At 36.9% G+C, this 20,094-nt stretch overlaps 1 protein-coding gene and 1 pseudogene across 8 annotated transcripts in view; one reads left to right on the top strand and one right to left on the bottom strand.

Annotated features, from left to right (window-relative positions):
- Positions 1 to 20,094, bottom strand: part of EYA4 (EYA transcriptional coactivator and phosphatase 4) — a gene marked incomplete at both ends in the record, with an annotated part of 202,748 nt that overhangs the window by 10,034 nt on the left and 172,620 nt on the right. For all 7 annotated transcript variants that reach the window (XM_079781679.1, XM_079781681.1, XM_079781680.1 and 4 more), the window contains 4 exons: positions 2,443 to 2,603; positions 2,711 to 2,769; positions 10,907 to 10,996; positions 19,099 to 19,182. In XM_079781679.1, the coding sequence (XP_079637805.1) occupies positions 2,443 to 2,603; positions 2,711 to 2,769; positions 10,907 to 10,996; positions 19,099 to 19,182 (394 nt within the window). The remainder of the gene's footprint in view (positions 1 to 2,442; positions 2,604 to 2,710; positions 2,770 to 10,906; positions 10,997 to 19,098; positions 19,183 to 20,094) is intronic.
- Positions 6,394 to 6,698, top strand: LOC307105664 (10 kDa heat shock protein, mitochondrial-like; annotated as a pseudogene). Its single transcript has one exon. The product of its transcript is annotated as a 10 kDa heat shock protein, mitochondrial-like (transcript).

The following is a 20,094-nucleotide window of genomic DNA, read 5'->3' as shown; positions in this document are numbered from 1 at the left end:
GAACACTGGGATGTAACCGTGAAACAGTGGGCAATGGGTCCCAGTTTCTGCCCTCACTGAACCTGGCACAGTGGATGCTAATCACCTGAGGAGCTTTGACCACTCCCCTGCCTGGGTCCCACTCCAAGGCTGTGATGCAAGAGGTCTGGAGGGGAGGTCAGGGTCTACCAGCCTCATGTAAGGGTTACCATACCTCAAATGCTTTGGCTGTCTGAAAATGTGTAGCTTCTTAATAACCATAATCATTACCACTCTGAAACAGTAATGATGGCATTACCACATGTAGCTTAGAGAATGTTTCTAATATTTGTACTAAAGCTGTCAGAAATATTTTGTTTTATGACAAGTTAAAAATTGTGTTGAAAATCCTGAATCTATGACACAGTTACAGACAATGGTTGAAACTATGTTGATGTTATGATAAGAAGAAAAGCATGCTAATTTTTTTTTGCTTAAGGCCTTCCTTTTATGGCAAAACAAGATCATGTAAATCTATTATAAAGAAAAATTTCTTATTTTAATTGTATTTCAGAATACTGGGAACACATATATAGTCCTTATCCCAATATAGAGATGCTAACATGTCACAACAATGGGGGAATAAGGACACATATGTAATACCTTAATCAATAAAGAAAGGGAAAAAATTAATATGTTGTGTCATGGCCTTATGATGGAACAATATGCAGCCACTAACTATGATATTTACAAAAAGTTGTGATGGTGGCAAAGTGTTTACAACCATGAAAAATAAAGGCAAGATTTCCAATTGTAAAAAAAAAGAAAAAAGAAAGAAATGGACTTTCATGCCATCGTTTAAACTTTTTAAGATATACGATTATTTATTAGTAATCTTGTTAACTTTGAAATAATTTTAATAATACTCTTCCAGAAGGAAATAGTAACATACATGGGTGATTAAAAATTCAGATTTTCCAAAAGGATATTTATTTTAAAGTTAAACGTAGCACCCACAATTGACTTTAAATAGAATACTTATTTACTTGATTTTACAAAGTGTCTTATATAGAGCATTAGAATGAATAGGAAACCTGAGTTGCCCTCCTTAAATCCCAGGCAAGTCAGTAGCCTGCAAGGGCCTATTGCTTATTTGGAAATGAAGGTCATCCATATGTAAGCTTCCTTTTGGTTCTAACATTATTGTTTAGGGTCTGTATTTCTTCTTCTTTTATAGTTACTGAGTATCTATTGAGCATCTGTTATGTATCTTAAGGCTAGCAAGGCACTGAGGATATAGGTGAATGGATATACACTTCTACCCTCATGATGAGTATAGGTGTGTTTAATATGGATAAACATTTTATTTACTATATTGTATTCAAGGACATGTATGTGGATATACATATACATATGTATAGTATGCACAAGTATATTTGGTTGTATCATCCTATTTTAATTCTGGTTTATTCATCATTCTTTTTTTTCATTTTAAAAAAAGAAAAACAAAGCCCTGAGAGAAACCTTTTATGTGACCTCATGGCTAATCTTAGGATCTTGACCTAAAATTGATCCTAATAGTAGAGCTCATCAAGGTTTATGATATCGAGAAGCTCATTCAAGATCTTACTTTTAAAGTCACAGGTTTTAAAATATATTTTTAAAATTGATCTCAGAGAGGAAGGGAGAGGGAGAAGAGATAGAAACATCAATGATGGGAGAGAAAATCATTGATTGGCTGCTTCCAGGACGCCCCCTACTGGAAACCGAGCTCACAACCCGGGCATGTTCCCTGACAGGGAATTGAACCGTGACCTCCTATTTCATAGGTCAATGCTCAACCAGGGAGCCACACCAGCCAGGCTGATGTCACAGGTTTTGATAGCATCTGTAATATGTGGATGAATATAAAATGATTTAGATATTACCTTCAAAGTATTAGAACTTTTAAAAACCATGATAACCATAGTTCACACTATACATGGGAAAGACATAGTCAGATAACATACAATTTTTAAAAGGATAAAATAGACTTCTTAAAGTTTTCAAAATGAAAAAAAGCACTTGTTTATATTTATTTCTGGTAGGATTCCAGCAAGGTAATGCTTGCTAACAACTCTGTTTCCATGATTGGAGCTCTCGTCTTTAAACAGGTTTTCCCTCTGCTTCCATCAGTCCCTCTGCCTGGTTTTCACTGGTAGCGTCCTAGCTGAAGAAGGTAAACTGAATGTCCTGCTGTCAATCTTGACTAAGTGCCTGGGAATAACGAATTCCCAATGCCCTTGACAGAGCTGCACATTTTATTTTGCTGTCAGGTCTCCACCCCCCTACCCACTCTAAGAAACTTAATATTTTAGCTCAATGTAGGTCAGCATGAGCTCTTGATAACTTATTTCATAGTAGGCCAATCTCTAACATGGAATTACAGTTCAAATTCTATCTCTATCTAGAGTGTCTTTATTAGAATTAAAAAGCCACACATACCTCCGACATTGTTCTTGTAGGTGTTGTATAATTCTTTTACTCTTCTGTAACGAAAAGCCAACTTCCTCATCCAGTCAACCCCTCCTCTTACACCTGTTGGCAAACAAAGGTTTGCACTACTTGCAGCTGCATGGAAGCCATCAGTTGCAAAACTGTAGGTACTGCAACACCCAAAATATATTAAAAAGAGATAAAAGAAATAATTACATGTGCAAAACTCCATAGCTGAATTTCTGTAGGAAATAGCGTGCTAAAAGGCATGGCTTACCTTAGGTCCTGCCCATTATCATCAGAGGAGACATCATCTATATGAACTTGATCACACTCCTGTTAAAAATATTGGAAAAGTTACTTGTTTTTCCAATGATGCTTTTCACCATACTTCAATGTTTTTCCCATCTTCCCATTTCGATCAGGCCATGGCCAGAAGATGGCAGCATTTGCCCATTGTCTCCTGCTGAGAAATGGCACCATTTCTACTCTCTAAAATCTAAATCCAGAAGAATGCAATAAAAAGGAGTCCGAGAACATATGACAGGTGGGCAATTTAAAAAATAATAGTAGTATTAATATTATTGATAAGAAACTCTCTTTTGAGTCTTCATAATAATCACTGGTGTTTCCTTTCAGCCATTTCTCCATTTCTGCTGTGCATACTTAAGTACTGAAGCCAAGTTAAACCTGAAGATACACAGAACTGTTTGGTCTGACCACCTCGAGTGGTTACTATTATTTATTATTTGTTGAGCGGAAACAGGGGCTCAGTGATTAAGGTGCTCTGTGAGATTTCTATGACTTCCTACATTGTGCTGGGCCATGGATGCCATGAAAGAATTCACGCTGGTGTTATTGTAAAAGGCCTGGTCTTTTAACACAGGAAAAAAGCTAATAACCATGGAAGGTGATATTTTCTTTTTTTTCTTTTGCTCAAGTTTTAAAATCTTTAAACTAAAAAAATACTTAAAAAGTAAAAGGGAAATAATGAAGAATTACCACATCCAATGTGCTACAAACTCAGAGGAAAATAAAGTGTAGGTACGTACACCCAACAATTGGCCTGATTTAAATTGTAGTGTGCTCAGAACAAATGGTAACTTTCCTGGATAAGAATTCAGTTCTTCTTTACTGTGCTTTACTACTCTATCTTAAAATAATCTGCAAAGTTCCAGTGAAATAGTATCTGACCAAAGGGTGAAATTTGCCTAGGATACGAATCTCAGAATAAATATGCTTTAGCCTCTTGGGCTTCTTCCCCCCTCAAATTACTTGTCCTACTCTCAGATTCTGACTGTATACATAATGCTTACCATTCAAAACAATTAAAAATTATAATCCTTGAAAATAGGATGCCATAGTAAAAAGATAAAGCTTTCCAGCTATTATTTTTATTTATTATAGGACCTGAAAATACCTGATAGTGAAATTTTGCTATTTCATCTCTAGCTTTCCACATTGGCTTTAAAAAATATATATAAAACCTTAATGACTAGCCCAGTCAATACAATTTTAATACATAAGTTGAAAATACATGTGAATTAATTTTAAAGGTTCATAGGATTTACATAAATTATGGGTTTAGTAAATTTTGAATACCTATAGTCACAGGTAAGAGAAGGCTCAGTAAAGCTAATCTTACTGGAAACTCCCTGAGGGGATGTTTGGGTCACTTGGATATACCCCCACTAAAGGCACAATCTGGTACAGAGTAATCACTCAATGATTCTTTGTTGAATAAATGGCAGAAGTCTAGACATATTATCATTATTGACAGAAGTACCAGTTATTTAATTTTTTAAAGAAATATAACTTTATTGATTTCAGAGAAGGGAAAGGGAGAGAGAGATAGAAACATCAATGATGAAAGAGAATAATTGACCCGCTGCCTCCTACACACCTCCAACTGGTGTTCGAGCCCGCCACCTGGGCATGTGCCCTGACCGGGAATCAAACCCTGACCTCCTGGTTCATAGGTCATCGCTCAACCACTTAGCCTCCCTGGCCGGGCAGTTATTTAAATTTTTGAACATAAAGTTATGGTGATATGAAATAATATTCTAGATGGTAAGAACTGTAAGAAGATAGTTATATCAAGAGTGGAGGGGAACCATTGCACCAAAAAAATTATGATACCTAGGAATAAACTTAACTAAGGAGGTAAAAGACCTGTACTCAGAAAACTACAGGACATTGAAAAAAGAGATAGAGGGAGATATAAACAAATGGAAGAATATACCATGTTCATGGATTGGTAGAATCAACATCATTAAAATGTCCATACTACCCAAAGCAATCTACAGATTCAATGCAATCCCCATTAAAATACCAACGGCATACTTCAAAGATCTAGAACAAACTCTCCAAAAATTCACCTGGAATAAAAAAAGACCCCGAATAGCCACAGCAATCCTGAGAAAGAAGAACAAAGTTGGAGGATCACAATACCAGATAACAAGCTATATTACCAAGCCACTGTTCTCAAAACTGCCTGGTACTGGCACAAGAACAGACATATAGACCAATGGAACAGAACAGAGAACCCAGAAATCGACCCAAGCCATTATGCTCAAATAATACTTGACAAAGGAGGCAAAAGCATACAATGGAGTTAAGACAGTCTCTTCAATAAATGGTGTTGGAAAATTTGGTCAGATACATGTAAAAAAATGAAACTAGATCACCAACTTACACCATACACAAAAACAAACTCAAAGTGGCTAAAGGACTTAAATGTAAGATGGGGAACCATAACAATCCTACAAGACTCCATAGGCAGCAAAATAGCAGACGTATGTTGTAGCAATATCTTTACAGACACAGCTCCTAGAGCAATGGAGACTAAGGAGAAAATAAACAAATGGGACTACATCAAAATAAAAAGCTTCTGCACAGCAAAAGAAACAATCAACAAAACAATAAGAAAGCCCACTGCATGGGAGAACACATTTGCCAATGATATTTCAGATAAGGGTTTAATCTCCAAAATTTACAGAGAACTCATACAACTTAACAAAAGGAAGATAAATGATCCAATCAAAAAATGGGCAAAGGACCTAAATAGATACTTTGAGAAAGAGGACATACAGAAGGCCCAGAGACATATGAAAACATGCTCAAAGTCACTAATCATCCCAGAGATGCAAATCAAAACAACAATGAGACCATCTCACATCTGTCAGAATGACTATCATCAACAAATCAACAAACAACAAGTGCTGGCAAGGATGTGGAGAAAAAGGAACCCTCGTGCACTACTGGTGGGAATGCAGACTGGTGCAACCACTGTGGAAAACAGTATGGAGTTTCCTCAAAAAGTTAAAAATGGTACTCCCATTTGACCCAGTAATCCCACTTCTAGGACGATATCCCAAGAAACCAGAAACACCAATCAGAAAGGATATATGCACCCCTATGTATATAGCAGCACAATTTACAATAGCTAAGATTTGGAAACAACCTAAGTGCCCATCAGCAGATCAGTGGATCAGAAAACTGTGGTACATCTACACAATGGAATACTATGCTGCTATAAAAAGAAGAAACTTTTACCATTTGCAACAGCATGGATGGAACTGGAAAACATTATGTTAAGTGAAATAAGCCAGTCAGAGAAAGATAAAATATCACATGATCTCACTCATATGTGCGATATAATGCTCAACATAATTTGATGAACAAGAATAGATCCAGAGACAAATGGCAGGGGGTGGGGTAGACAGCAACCAAAGGACTTGTATGCATGTATATTAGCATAACCAATGGACACAGACACTGGGGCGGTGGGGGCTTGCCTGGGGTGGGAATGGCTGGGGGAGGGTCAAGCAGGGAAAAAGGAGACATATATAAAACTTTAGACAAGAAATAAAATATATTAAATAAAAAATAATAAAAATAAATAAAAAAGAGTGAAGGGGAGGGTGAGAGAATGAGCTAAGAAATGAGGTCACGAGAGGCATGGCAGGACAGGCACTTAGAACGGTTCTGCCTGATTTTGACTGAGTATTCTTTGCAAGGAGTACAGCCCAAACTTTAACCAAAAGGGGCATTTTGCTTCCAGAAAAATCTCAGGGAAAAGTACTGCAAGCAACAGTAGTAGCTCTTTGAATTCTAAAAGAAAGAGTGGAAAGATTTAACAAATTAGCATGAAAGTTGGAAATAAATTTCTTCCCCCAGAATATGGAGGCAGCAAAGTAATTCTAGATGACAAGGATTACTTCTTATTTAAAGATGGTGACATTCTTGGTAAGTATGAAGACTGAATTAAAACACCATTGAAATGGCATCACGTGAAGTTGCTCATTTCCACCTAAGTTCTAAAATCTTTCATCAGGTAAATAATTTCCATGTCTCTCTTTTACAATAAACTAATAATATCCAAAAGAAGTTTGGAGGAAATTTTTTTAGTTACCCTGGTAATTAGATGTTATTTCTATATTTAATATCCTCTTATCCTAATTTTTAGAGAAATTCCTCTGACATTTAAAGTATTAACTCACATGATTAATTTATACATTTTGCCCCAAATCTCATTTTTTTTTTTTACTCCTGAGGACATCAGTATATCAAACTTATTGGACCATGAGCTCCATATTTGAAGTTATGTTTGAGATTTTTCCAAATGGAACTTCTCTTTAAATTTATGCCTAGTTAGCTATGCTTGTTGACTTTGGACTCTTGCCTGAGAATTACACTGCAGTGAAAGCAACCTGAATTTCAATCAAGTACATTTTTAGAAAAATCAAAATAATTGTTCTTCAATTAGTTTTCACTCAGGAGAAATTTGCAGAAATCATCTGGGCCAAAACATGAAATACTAAAAACAATGCAATGCTTTGCTTTTAACAAATTTCAGTATAAGAACTCAAACATTTGGGATAATTCTGGAACTAATCTTAAATTCTTTAATTTTGTTTTATAAGATGACCGCAATGTTGTCGCTGATCTTTATCAGTTGTAATCCACAGCAGTCTTCTCTCACTTTTGTGAGCCAGAACTCCCTGGTGCCTTTTTTTCTGGAAGTTATTCTAACTGAAATAACACTGTGTTTAAACAGAACATTCTCTTCTTCAGGGGAGTAGTGTGAACATTTGCCTTCTCTGCAGTTGGGCAGGATGTCCAGAAGTGTCTATTAGGGGGATTTAAATGTGTGTCTTCTAAAGAATTATGTGAAAGCAGCTGCTACTTACTACATATGGTACAGTATCTATTGAAGGATTTCAGTCTCAAATTAGATTTTTAGGTTAAGAAAAGAAACCTTGAGAGATTAAATACACAAGGGTGGAGGGAGGGACCATAACAGGCTAATGATAGAGTTACTCTCTTGAGGAATTCTCCTATTTGTCAGAAACAAAAATAGCTTAATATCAGTGATGAAGCCCATAACAATCTTTGCTTAGAAGAGGCTTACTGAAATAAAAAATTGGGTGAAAGTAAAATTGACTTTCAAAATCAGATGCGGAAGGATAGTGGAAATGTATGTAACTCTACTGAACGATCTTGAAACCCATTGTTTAGATTTTGTTAGTTTTAGTATTTATCTTACTTAAGTCAGGAAAAGCTTTTGAGTTTCCTTGGGCACTTTGTCTGAATGTGCATGCATACATGGGGCATGTGTGTGGTGTGCATGTGTGTGTGTGTGTGTGCATGTATGAATATTCAATCAATTCATATACAAGAGACCCAATCACTTTTTTTAAAATTAAATACAGGATTGTTGGATACTAAGTTTTAGTGTTTGAGTCAAATACAATTTTTATCACATTCTAAACACAACTAAAAAGCTGTAATCATAGAAAGAAAGTCAATACCAATGTTTTCTCAGTTAATTTTTCTACCAGAGATCTTGCCAGGCATTTAAAAAAATATGTTATATAGTATCTAATCCAAAATAAAAATGCTTAAAGCATCATAGCTGAGCACATGTTTGTGATATGCAAATATTCATGTCAAAAGTATTTGAAAATTCATTATATGCTACTTTCACTTTCTTTTGTGTTCTGTTAAAAGTTGGATGGCAAATTTATTCCATCTGTTTTCTAATGTGCCAGTAAACTAGCTAATGGGTCATTTAGTCCATTTATTTCTAGTAAAAAATAATTAATAAAATAAAATAAAAACTATGAAATTTGGATAAAACCACATAAAACTTCCTTTTTTGTTTTTTTTACAGGTTTGGAAGGACTAATAATCTTAGAATTCTCTTTATAATGAGGCCAATCTATTTCAACCAACAGAAAAACCAACCTAAGAAGTTATGAGTCTATATAAAAATTCAAGTTCCAAAAAGGTTAAAATGTGTTTCCTATTATCATGTATATATAAAATCATTCTGTATACTAGACAGGGATCAGTAGTAAGATTACTTTAAATCAGGTTTTAGAGAGGTGATTATTATTTCTTATAATAAAACTGAAACACATGCCTAGAAATACTAATCATTCCTATTGTCCATTAAAGAAAAAAAAAGAAATTGCTTTAAACAGACAATAATTTTATTATTCAGTAAAAACAGCGACTCACTGAAGAGAATACAACAAAATGCTATTACACAGGTTTCCAGCTCATACGTTTACGGGATATACTGAACAACACATTTTTTGCTCTTATGTCTCAACTGTGAGTAAAACTGGATTTTAAAACCTTGCAATTAAAAATAAATCTCATTGAAGACACTGATTATCTTGGCTTTTCTTTCTCACACACTTCTTTTTATTTCTTTATTGATTAAAGTATTACATATGTGTCCTTATTCCCCCATAAACCCCCCACCCCACTCCCGTCCATGCCCTCGCCCCCCCCTGGTGTCTGCGTCCATTGGTAATGCTTATATGCGTGCATACAAGTCCTTTGGTTGATCTCTCCCCCTTATCCCCAACCTCCCCTACCTTCCCTCTGAGGTTTGAGCATCTGATCGGTGCTTCTCTGTCTCTGGATCTGTTTTTGTTCATCAGTTTATGTTGTTCATTATAATCCACAAATGAGTGAGATCATGTGATATTTATCTTTCTCTGACTGACTTATTTCGCTTAGCATAATGCTCTCCAGTGCCATCCAAGCAGTTGCAAATGGTAGGAGTTCCTTCCTTTTTATAGCAGCATAGTTCAGCAGGGTATGGGGGCAGAAGTATGTGCTCTGGAGCCAGACTCCAGAGTTTCAAATCCCAGTTCTACCACTTAGCTAGCAGTTACCATAGACATAATTTTTTATGCTTGTAACCCTACAATTCCACCTCTACAAAAATAATGTGGTAAACATATTAATTTCTAGAGGTTGTTAATTATTTAATGGAAAGCCCAATAAAAAATGTTGAACACAAAGTGGGGAGGATTCAGCAATCAAAAATCTCCCTTTTCATTCATAATATAGACAAACATTTTTACTCTACTGTGAAATCATGAGATTAAAAACTAAATTTAAATATGACATTTAAAAAAAGAAAGAGAAATCTCTTCCAGCATTGTGGTGCTTGACTGGGAAGTATTCCTGGTCCAGTGCCCAAGCTACTCAGTTATTTTAAATTTTATTGTCTGAATGCCTAATGACTCAGATCATTAACACCCAGATTATATACCTATTACAGGACCTATTCAGCTATTCTGAGGCTATTTTTTTCTTGGGTCTTTTCATTTTGTTTTTGTTTCACTTTCTCTTCATTTGAGGTTGGAAATGGAAAGATAAATTAGAAGAAAACAAGAGAAAATAAGTGCAATCAAACCAGTCAGATGTGCAATGTAAACAGCTCTAGCAGTGTTTCATCTGAAAGGGGAGGAAATGAGGAATGATAATGCTGTCTAAAATTAGGTGTCAGGTTATCTAGAAAATGTAATGACCCATGTTAGCACCATGAATAGCATCTGAGACTACTGTCCGGTGATTAACCTAAAGAGTGTCCTGGTTTATATCCCGAAAAAGCTAATGCTAATTCCAAAAGTGCACATGAATTGTATTTGAGACACTAACAGGATGAGGAACAGTGTAGTGTATAGGGGCACACACAGATCTTCTGAGATATTTTTGTTCTAATTATGTGCCAGTATATAGGTATAATTCGTTAACTAAATTTAGCTTTTGTTTGCATTTATATATACAATTTTCCCGTTGGCAGGAACTTTACTGTTCTCTTATGCTAAATTTTTATCTTTAAGTTTTCTTTTTTTTTTTTAAATATATTTTATTGATTTTTTACAGAGAGGAAGAGATAGGGATAGAGAGTTAGAAACATCGATGAGAGAGAAACATCGATCAGCTGCCTCTTGCACACCCCCATCTGGGGATGTGCCCGCAACCAAGGTACATGCCCTTGACCGGAATCGAACCTGGGACCTTTCAGTCCGCAGGCCGACGCTCTTCCCACTGAGCCAAATCGGTTTCGGCTCTTTAAGTTTTCTTAATGTTATCTGGTGTTATAGAAACCATTTAAACATTTTAATAGTTGGATACAACTATTCTTACCTTTTAAAATTCTTACCTCTAAATCATTAAAGAATAAATGCGTATCAGCAAGATTAAAAATCATTTCCTCCATTCGGAGTCCAAGGGTTACAGCCATGGGAGGATCCTGAGAAGAAAGTACACACACAATGAGGTAAAATTTCAGTAACTACAGTTATTATTAAACATACTTTAAGTGCATATTGTTGTGGGGGTGGGGTGACCATAGATTTTTACTTAAGATTCAAAAGATTTCCCAACTACCTGAAAAGGTACCTTCCCAAAGGGTTCATTTAAGACATAATAAGTATACAGATGCATCTGTGAATTTATAGGAATTTATATGCACATAAAAATGACCTAGGGAATGTTTTGACATAAATCTGTATGTTCATGAGAGGATCCAGTCTACATATACCCCATGGGACAGTCCTTTGGAGAAATGTATTTGGATGGAATACTGAACAATGCTACAGACTTGTTAAAAATAAGAAAGGATTTCCTTTAAAGAACGATACATAAGAATTAGGATTGGGAGAAAAGTAGGTCTACTGGATGTTTGCAGGACTTGAGCAGACAATGTCACCTGGAGGCAGGATACGAAGAGCTGGTGAGGCATGGTGAAACCACCACTTAATTATGAACTTCATTTTGATCAACAGGCAATATTTATCTGCATGAGTGTATAGTTTGGTCTAACCTGCATTTGACTAGGAATAAAGAGAGAAGGGTTGAGGATAACGAAAGGAATTATTAATTGAGTAGATGTAATCTATGTAGAAAATATAAACACTTAGAAGTTTAATGAAAGTATGGGGATTAGTAAAGAGTCAAGTGATTTATTTTTTGTTTATAGAAACCAAGATGTTACACAGCAGCAAGGGGTTGAGAATCAAGACCAGAGTTCGTACTTTACCATGACCAACTACAGTTGAAAGCCTGGCATCAAGAGGCGAAAGACTAAAAAGTAAGGAGCGTTTAGGGATTGGGCTAGGGGAGTAATTCATGTTCAAACATGGTGCTTAAGTGATCAAAGTTGGAAAGATCTCTAAAGAGAACTACTATAGTGATGACCCTGAAGATACAGAAAATAGAAAACCTAGATGGAATAAACCCTCAGAATTTGAGACCAGAATGAGCCTAATGTTAGTAGGGAGACTACGGGTTTGAATAAAGCTGACAAGTCTAGAAGAATACTATTCGTTTGGCTGAGAAATCTTTTTGGAAGACCTCAGAGGGTGATTTGGGTTGAGTGGCTGGGCCAGGAGCCAGATTGTAAGAATTTAAGGAGAGAGTACCAAACTTGTGTTTTCAATGGTCTAATAAATGACATTTCAAGAAATGTATTTTAACTTGGGAAAATGTAATGCTACCTTTATATAATTTTATGGTAAAATACGCAATCCAGGTCAGGCCCAGTAGTATTCATATACACCCCTGAACTTACCTCACTTAGCAAGTAGAAGCCCCTCCTCATTCTACACCTATGCTGCAACAACCAATTTTTTCCCTTTCTTCCTTCCATAATGCTTTGAGGGGGACACACTAGAGTATAAATATATTTGAAGTGAGTGCCACCTCATATTCTGTAGTGATTAAGAGCTAGAGAATAGGAATTGAGTGCTAAACTAAGAAAGAAAAAGGTCACTGAGGTGTGTTGAATAAAGCCAAGACTTGATATTAGAGAAGAGAAAGAAAGGACAATAAGAATATGTTAAATGTCAGCATAATTTTCTAATTGTCTACATCTCTTCCTCAGAGACTTCTGTAGAATTCGTAGCTCAATATTCTCTCCTCTCGAAAAAAGATATGCATTGTTCATATCCCTGATGGTATCCTGGTCTTGTGTCCTTCAGTAAGGAGGACTCTACTTTGACGCTACTGCTAGGTTCATCTGTCTTCCAGAGTCAGGATCATTTGGAGAAACATATCCAAAGATCAAATCAATTCCACTTTATACAACAAAGAGTCATTCAAGAACAAGAGCAAAAATATGAAGCTTTTGTATTTATTTTATTTTTATTTTTTTGTCTCAAAGTCTTTCAGAATTCAGAGGGATCTCTCTTGCTCTGCTTCCTTCAAGTATAGAATTCTTATTTTTTCTGATTTCTTTCTGTTGTTCATGTTTTTGTCATTGTCTTTGAAAGAAAATCTCTAAAGGTTGAATAAAAGTTTTAAAAATATACATTTGTCCTTTTTTTGTGTAAAAAAATTCCTCTTTCTCTTTGGGATGGGGTTTGCATAGGCTGAAGACATAAAAAAAAACTTGTAAATATTCTGTATAGTCATGGGACCATGAACAATATGTCTACAAAAATATCAGGAAAAATCAAATGTAATTATAGCATGAAAACATATAATTCCATTAGTGACGCTCTGTGCTTTTCAGGAATGTTCACTGATGCAGGACAATAAAACTGAGCTCCATACTCCTCCGTATGTTTCTGATGATTACTGCCCTAAAGATATATATTTCACATGAGCGTTCAGAATGTCTTCTTTAAAAGGCTTTCCTTCTCAAGATTGGGTTGGTTAAATTCTTATCCTACAATTTGCCAGTTTTTCTTCTTTAAGTTTTAAATAAAACTATTGACTTTCTTATGTTCCGACCTCACATTCTTTGCATTGACAAATTAGATTTATGGGGATGGAAGAAAATATACTGTTCCTCTTTGATTGTTACTTTCATCAATTCCAAACTTCTGAAATACATAACTCTCTATGCTACCCCAGCAGTGATAGGAAAGTCCACAAAAAATGCATTTTGTGCATCTGATAAGCATGCAAACAAATATAACTTTTAGAAAACGGACAATAATTCTCTAACAAGTAAGCACAGCGCATGGTGTGATGAAAACTGTGTTTGAGCATTCCCACTCCAGTGGGAATGCAACTCCATGGCAATTGAAGAGGTTGCTCATTTGTTTATCATGCTATGGCAATTCCACATCACACACTCTGGGAGAGCTAGGACTTCGTAAGCACTTTGGCAAAATATCATTTGTGAGCCAGGAAAGTTTAGGTGTGAGGTTTGCCGTAGTGTAAACTAGCTGTATTTTACCAAGGTTTCCAAAGAGCAAGGCTTATCTAAAGGGAGGGGTTTCATCTGCCATGCCAAAGGCTTGGCACAGACAGGCTAAGGATAGTTATGTCACAAGCCTAGGAAAACCATGCCTGTAAGAGGTGATAATCTAGTTTCTAAGAGAATGTCCAGTGAGGGCTGACTTTCAAATATCTCATTTTACTTTCTTTTCCCCCATCTTACTAAATCCTTGGGAGAGTTGATTCTAAGTAAGTGGATTACAGTATCACATTTTGCTAGCTAAAGGACCCACAGATGTAAGAATCCAAGAAAGATGAGCAGGGATTTGGTGGGGGTCGCCTTAGAAAGGTCTCTGAAGTGTTGGGCTCGCTGGGCCTTGCCAGACTACTGTGAAAGAGCTGCCGGCGCCTGCAATTCCATGGTTTTATCAGGCATTTGAGAGTTAAATATACTTCTGGATTGAACCCAAGTTTTATACAGAGATGTTTGCTCATTTTCATTAGATGTTTGTAGAAATATGGGCACCTTATGAATCAAGAATTACTGCCTTTTTTCAGTTTACCTATAGGGAGTGTTGAGTTTAGGGTCTGAAATTAAGTGAAAACTTGGACAGAGGAAAAATTGGGATAATAAAGGCGCCAACAGGAAGCTCTGATGCATATTTTACATATATAACAGTTCCAGTAGGTTCAAAGTGTCTACAGCGGAGTTTAATATGGGGCGAACTGAACTTCTGCCAACTTATTCTGTGCTCTGCCCTATTAAAATACTGAAACTACTCCCAAGACATTTGGAGAGAGAGAGAGAGAGAGAGAGAGAGAGAGAGAGAGAGAGAGAGAGAAAGAGAGAGAGAGAAGGGGGGGAGACAGAGACAGACAGAGACAGACAGAGACAGAGAAAATAATGAATAACTTTTGGCCCTTAAATGTGTGATTCTAAACCGGATGTCACACATAAGGGCCATCATATGACTAAGTCAGGTTCAAGTACAGCAGATCTCTATATCTAAATACTGTGTTAACACAGAGCAAAATTTGGAGCCAGACTGTCTGTCTATGGGCCTCTGCCCTGTACTGGGTCATCAGCTGGAATACTTCTCTAGGGACACAATATAAAAATATCTTAGGAGAAAAAGCAATTATGTGTTGTTGTTGTTGTTTTAATAGGGGACTTTTCTTTTTAAAGAACTAAAGTCCTTGGAACTCATTTGGGACCTGAAGCACATGTAGACTAGTGACAAAGGCAGAGATGTGTTAGTCAGATGTGTTAGTTAGAAGAAGGAAGACAAACTTGCTCACAGACTAAAGTGGAAATAGTGAGTGGGTCTGTTAGGAAATAAACTCTTTTAATCAGTGACAAGAGATGAAGTTCAGTCATGAATCAGAAGGAAAATTTAACCATTGCGATGTTTGTCTATGATGGATAGGCAGTGGGCTGGAGTTCTCAGGGGGAATTGGAGAATGGTTCCAGGAACATTCATTTATTTAGCACATATTTACTGAATGTCTACTATGTGTTAAGAATATTCAAATTCTGGGTTGAGAGCACAGAATCAAATAGACAAAGTCCCTATCCTTAAGGGGTTTATATTGTCACTGGATGACCTACCAGATATATAAACAAGGAAAAACCCCCAAAGAAATATATAGTATTTCAACTGGTGAAAAAAACCAGAGTTAGCAGATACAAAGGGCTATAGGGATAGATGGTGATGGCTCATTCAAAGAAAGCGCAGGGAAGGCCTTTCTTAGGAGATGGCAGCTGGAGAGAAGAGACCTAGAAAAGGTGAGGGAACTAGCCACGCACAGACTCCAGTGGTGGCAGGAAACATATGCAGAGGTGAGACTGAGTCTAGTGCGTGTGGAACAGTGTAAGGCATAAATCCAGGTCAGGGAAGTAAAGCAAAGCAAGTATGCAAAAGAAGAGAGTGCTCAACTGGGCCAAATGCTGAGAGCCCCAGCAAGATAAACCAGGAATTTGGCGAGAGAAGGTCATTCCTCGGACTTGAAGAGGGTCCTATGACTGGAAGGCTAGGGAAGAGCAGAGAGAAGGGGCAGCAACTGGAAAATGGGCTCAAGAGGATTTCCTGGTGATGGGACTATTACAGCATGGTCAGCGGTGGTAAGAATAATTCAAAGGCGTGGGAAACTGGGGACTCAGGAGCGAAAGAGATCATTTCAGGAGGAGATTCCATGAGTAAGTGAGAGGGTTTGGATCCAGGATATGAGAAAAGGTGTAAAGAAAAGGCAGAGCCTGTGGTATGGTGCGAAGATGAAGTAATTATTTCAGTTGCTTTTTTTAGTGATGGAGGAGGAGTTTTGTGCGAAAATGAGAGGGGAGCTGAAGGTGTGAGGGGAGCGGTTTGAAATAGTCAGCTGGAAGAGTTGATTCACCCGGGGGCGCTGAGACCCACTTGAGATGTGTGGTCACACTCAGCTGTCGGGGAGCAGGCAGAAAGGACAACCGTGAAACACACTGTCAAAACGTTAGATGCTTTCAAACTCTGCATTCATCATTTCATACGTACCACACTCACTCTCTAGTCACCCTCTGCTTCTCTAAACATTGAGCTCAATGAATATCTTACATTATGAGATAAAACAACAGATACAAATCCATGAAAATATCCTCAGAAAACATCCAGTTCCCCCAAGATTCAGATTTCCTTGAAACCAAATAAAATAGGTTACACTTTTGAAGGTTTATTATGCGGTAGGCCATGTTTTGAGTTTTAATGCATTAACTCATTTAACCCTGCTAATCAAATTAGTCCTTTTATTCTTCTTCTCATTTTAGAAAAAAGATTACTAAGTTTCACAATCACTAAAGAAACTACCCAAAGGCACAAGTGTAGAAAGAGGTGGCGCTAAATTTTGAACTCAGGTCCATTCTTCCTCCAAGCCAGAAGGCTCTAACCATCATGTCCAGAGAGATGGTAACCTGCATGGTGTTAGCCATTAGGGAGGCCTCCAATCCATGGCTCCAAACACTTGATTAATTCTAATCACTCCCCATTAAATAATGTTGCTTTCCTTAGCTGGTGCTTTCAGAATTCTTTCTATAAAACTCTGTACAGATTGTTTAATATAAAAGTAACCAATTGATTTATTCTGAGGAATGTATTATTTCCCCAGTGCTGCTTTTATATAGGATGTTCTCTAAAATGAACAAGCAGTGTTGGGAGCTTGAATTTTAATTTGACACTAGAAGGCAGGGATGGGGAACGTCCAGTCCGAGGGCCTTATAAGGCCCATGAAATCATTTGGTCTGGCCCTGCCAAGGCATTAGGGGTGAGCTGATTAAGTGTTTGACCAAATATGGCAGCGTAATTTTTACATTGATAATCCTGTATGGCTTGTGAATAATGTTACAACTATCCAAATGATCCTTGGTAGAAAAAAGGTTCCCCACCCCTGCTATAAGGTAATGATTCACTTCTCCTTCAGTCTTTTCACTGACTGAGGCTGCTTCCTTTGCATCCTTACTGTGAAATAACTTTAGAGAATCATGGCTTCATAACACATGACATATTAATGCTACAAAATAAGTCAAATCCTTAAAGCACAATCTATTTTGCTTCATTGTTTCTGTGCATCTGGGTTTTCACACCTTTGAAATATCCCTTTGCAGATCTCTCCTTCTAGAGCACATAATCTTAACTATTCTATAATCCAATCCCTGCCTTGCTTTCTCCTACCTTTTTGTAAAATTCCTAAAATTCCATCCTTAATCTCAAATGCATAAAAGAAACTGCACACTGTTATTCTCTGGAGCATTTGAGATCTTGCTCCTGGCAACTATCATCAGTTTGGCTCAAATAAAGTCCTATAAAATATTTCCTGACTTCAAACCTTCATTCTCCCATGGTAATTTTGATCTTTAGAAATAAGATCATTTGAACCCAAGGCAATGAATAAGGAGCATCGTCAAAATATCATTGTTTTTCTTTTTGTCAAAAATACCATAAAGTTGCTTCCATCCCAGAACTGAGCATGGACTTCCATTTGGAATAAGAAGGGGTACCAATAAAGAGGCGAGGAGGGTGAACCATAAAAAAGAAATGAAGCTGCTTTTCTTGAGTGACTCATAAACGGGCTCTAAGAATAATTCCAAAAGCAAAGTTCTCATGGTTATAAGAAGCTAGCCCACTATGACAATGACAGCGCCCAGCCCATGTTGCTCAGTGATTGAGCAACAAAAGATTACTTCCTAATTCCAAATAGCATTCTATAGCAACATTTGGGGCAACAAATCAAGCAATTTCTTAAAGTTCCCTTATTAAGGACTAGAGGCCTGGTGTACATATTCGTGCACTGGTGGGGTCCCTCTGCCTGGCTGGTGATCGAGGCTGATTGGGGCCATCTTGCCCAGTCCCTATCGGGGCAATCGGGGCTGGCCAGCCAGGGGGGAAGGGAGGGGGGAGGGATTGCGAGAGGTTGGCCCACCACAGGAGGTTGGCTGTGGGAGCGCACTGACCATCAGGGGGCAGCTCCTGCATTGAGCATCTGCCTCCTGGTGGTCAGTGAGCATCATAGTGACTGGTTGACCGGTTGTTTGGTAGCATATATATATATATATATATATATATATATTATGTAATTTTTATGCTTAAAGTCCATTTCGATTTACAAAAAATTTATAAAATAATTATATCAAAGTAATAAGCTTTATTTTGATGTAGAAAACTCAATCATGAAGAAGAAAAAAGAATGCAATTTCTTATTAGTTTTGTAAAATTTGCCAATTCACATAAAAAAATGGGCTAGTAGAAAGAAATAATTAAGAGCAGATTTGATCAACTGCAATAAAACCACATAAATGTATTTTTTCTAATTATGCTTTTAATTCTCACCCCAAAATATGTTTTTATAGATTTTTTAGAGAGGAAGAGAGAGAGAGAGAGAAAGAGAGAGAGAGAGAGAGAGAGAGAGAGAGAGAGAGAGAGAGAAACATATATGTGAAATAGAAACATTGGTTGCCTTAGTTTCGTGCTCCAATTGGGGATCAAACCTGCAACCCAGGTATGTGCCCAGATCAGGAATTGAACCAGCAACCTTTCATGCATAGGAAATGCTCTATCAATAGAGCCACCCAGATGGCTAAATGAATTTTTAAATGGCTCTTGATTTTTGAACAAAATAAAATTCTAGCAAGGTTTCTTGGGATAAAATGTCTTGATTACTTACCTTGCCATACTTCTGGGCATAAGAACCTGTGAGCAGTGAATGAAAAACAATGATGGTTTCATCCAAGTCCCAGACAAACACACGCTAAAGAAAAAGATAAATATCAAAGAATTATTAAATTATAAGGAAGCAGAAATCTCTTTACAAGTAAAAAGCATCTCATTTTGTTGTTGGATATACTCTTGATACCATTTTAGAGAAACCTATGTTACTCCATTAATTTTCCCTCCCAAATTTTCCAGATCTAACCCCTGTAAAACCTGAGGAACTAGAGTTATACAAACAATAAGCTTAAAAATCAGATATCCTGATTTGAAGAAATTCACCCAAATATTTATTTGCAGTTAATACCTCAAAAGACACATTTGGACTTTATGATAGAAGTGAACTTGAAACTCTATCTTAAAGTTTTACGCCTCATAGATTTGTGATATTTTGCAATACATTCAAAGAATTAAAAATTTAAAAATATTTAAAAGACTCAATAATAATCCCTAAATAGATAGTACCAAGTGTGAGCTCTTGAGTCAGCTTAGACCATCCAGTGGGTTGTTTGGTCTGCACAGTGAAATATTTCAAATTATTGATCAACTTTTTAAGATTAGGAGATTTCAAACAAACTTCAGGGTTCTCGCTGTAGCAGAGAAAGTGGAAGCTGTAGCAATGCTGGCTGAGGTGCCACAGAGATGGGTGGGCTCCTTTTGATCGGGCCAATGCTCTCTGCTCTCACAGTAGGCTGGCTTCTTAGCCCAGTTCACCCATCAGATTGTGACCTGCCGAGTTCCTGAATGCATTTGAATCTGCTACTGTTGTTCAGGTAAAGGAAATGATCTCTTATGAAGAAGGTGTAATGACTATTACTTAACCTGACCAAATCTGGAAATTCAATGTTTTTTCTTAATTGAAGTATGCAGTTGTTTAAGAAGTAACAGATTATGGCTAAGAATAGTTTCTCCTGATGTTTTATAATAAAAATCAACCTGTTTCATATGGATA

Source organism: Cnephaeus nilssonii (genome assembly GCF_951640355.1).
Source record: "Cnephaeus nilssonii genome assembly, chromosome: 9".
NCBI lineage: Eukaryota > Metazoa > Chordata > Mammalia > Chiroptera > Vespertilionidae > Cnephaeus > Cnephaeus nilssonii.
This window is presented reverse-complemented; position numbering and strand designations above follow the sequence as displayed.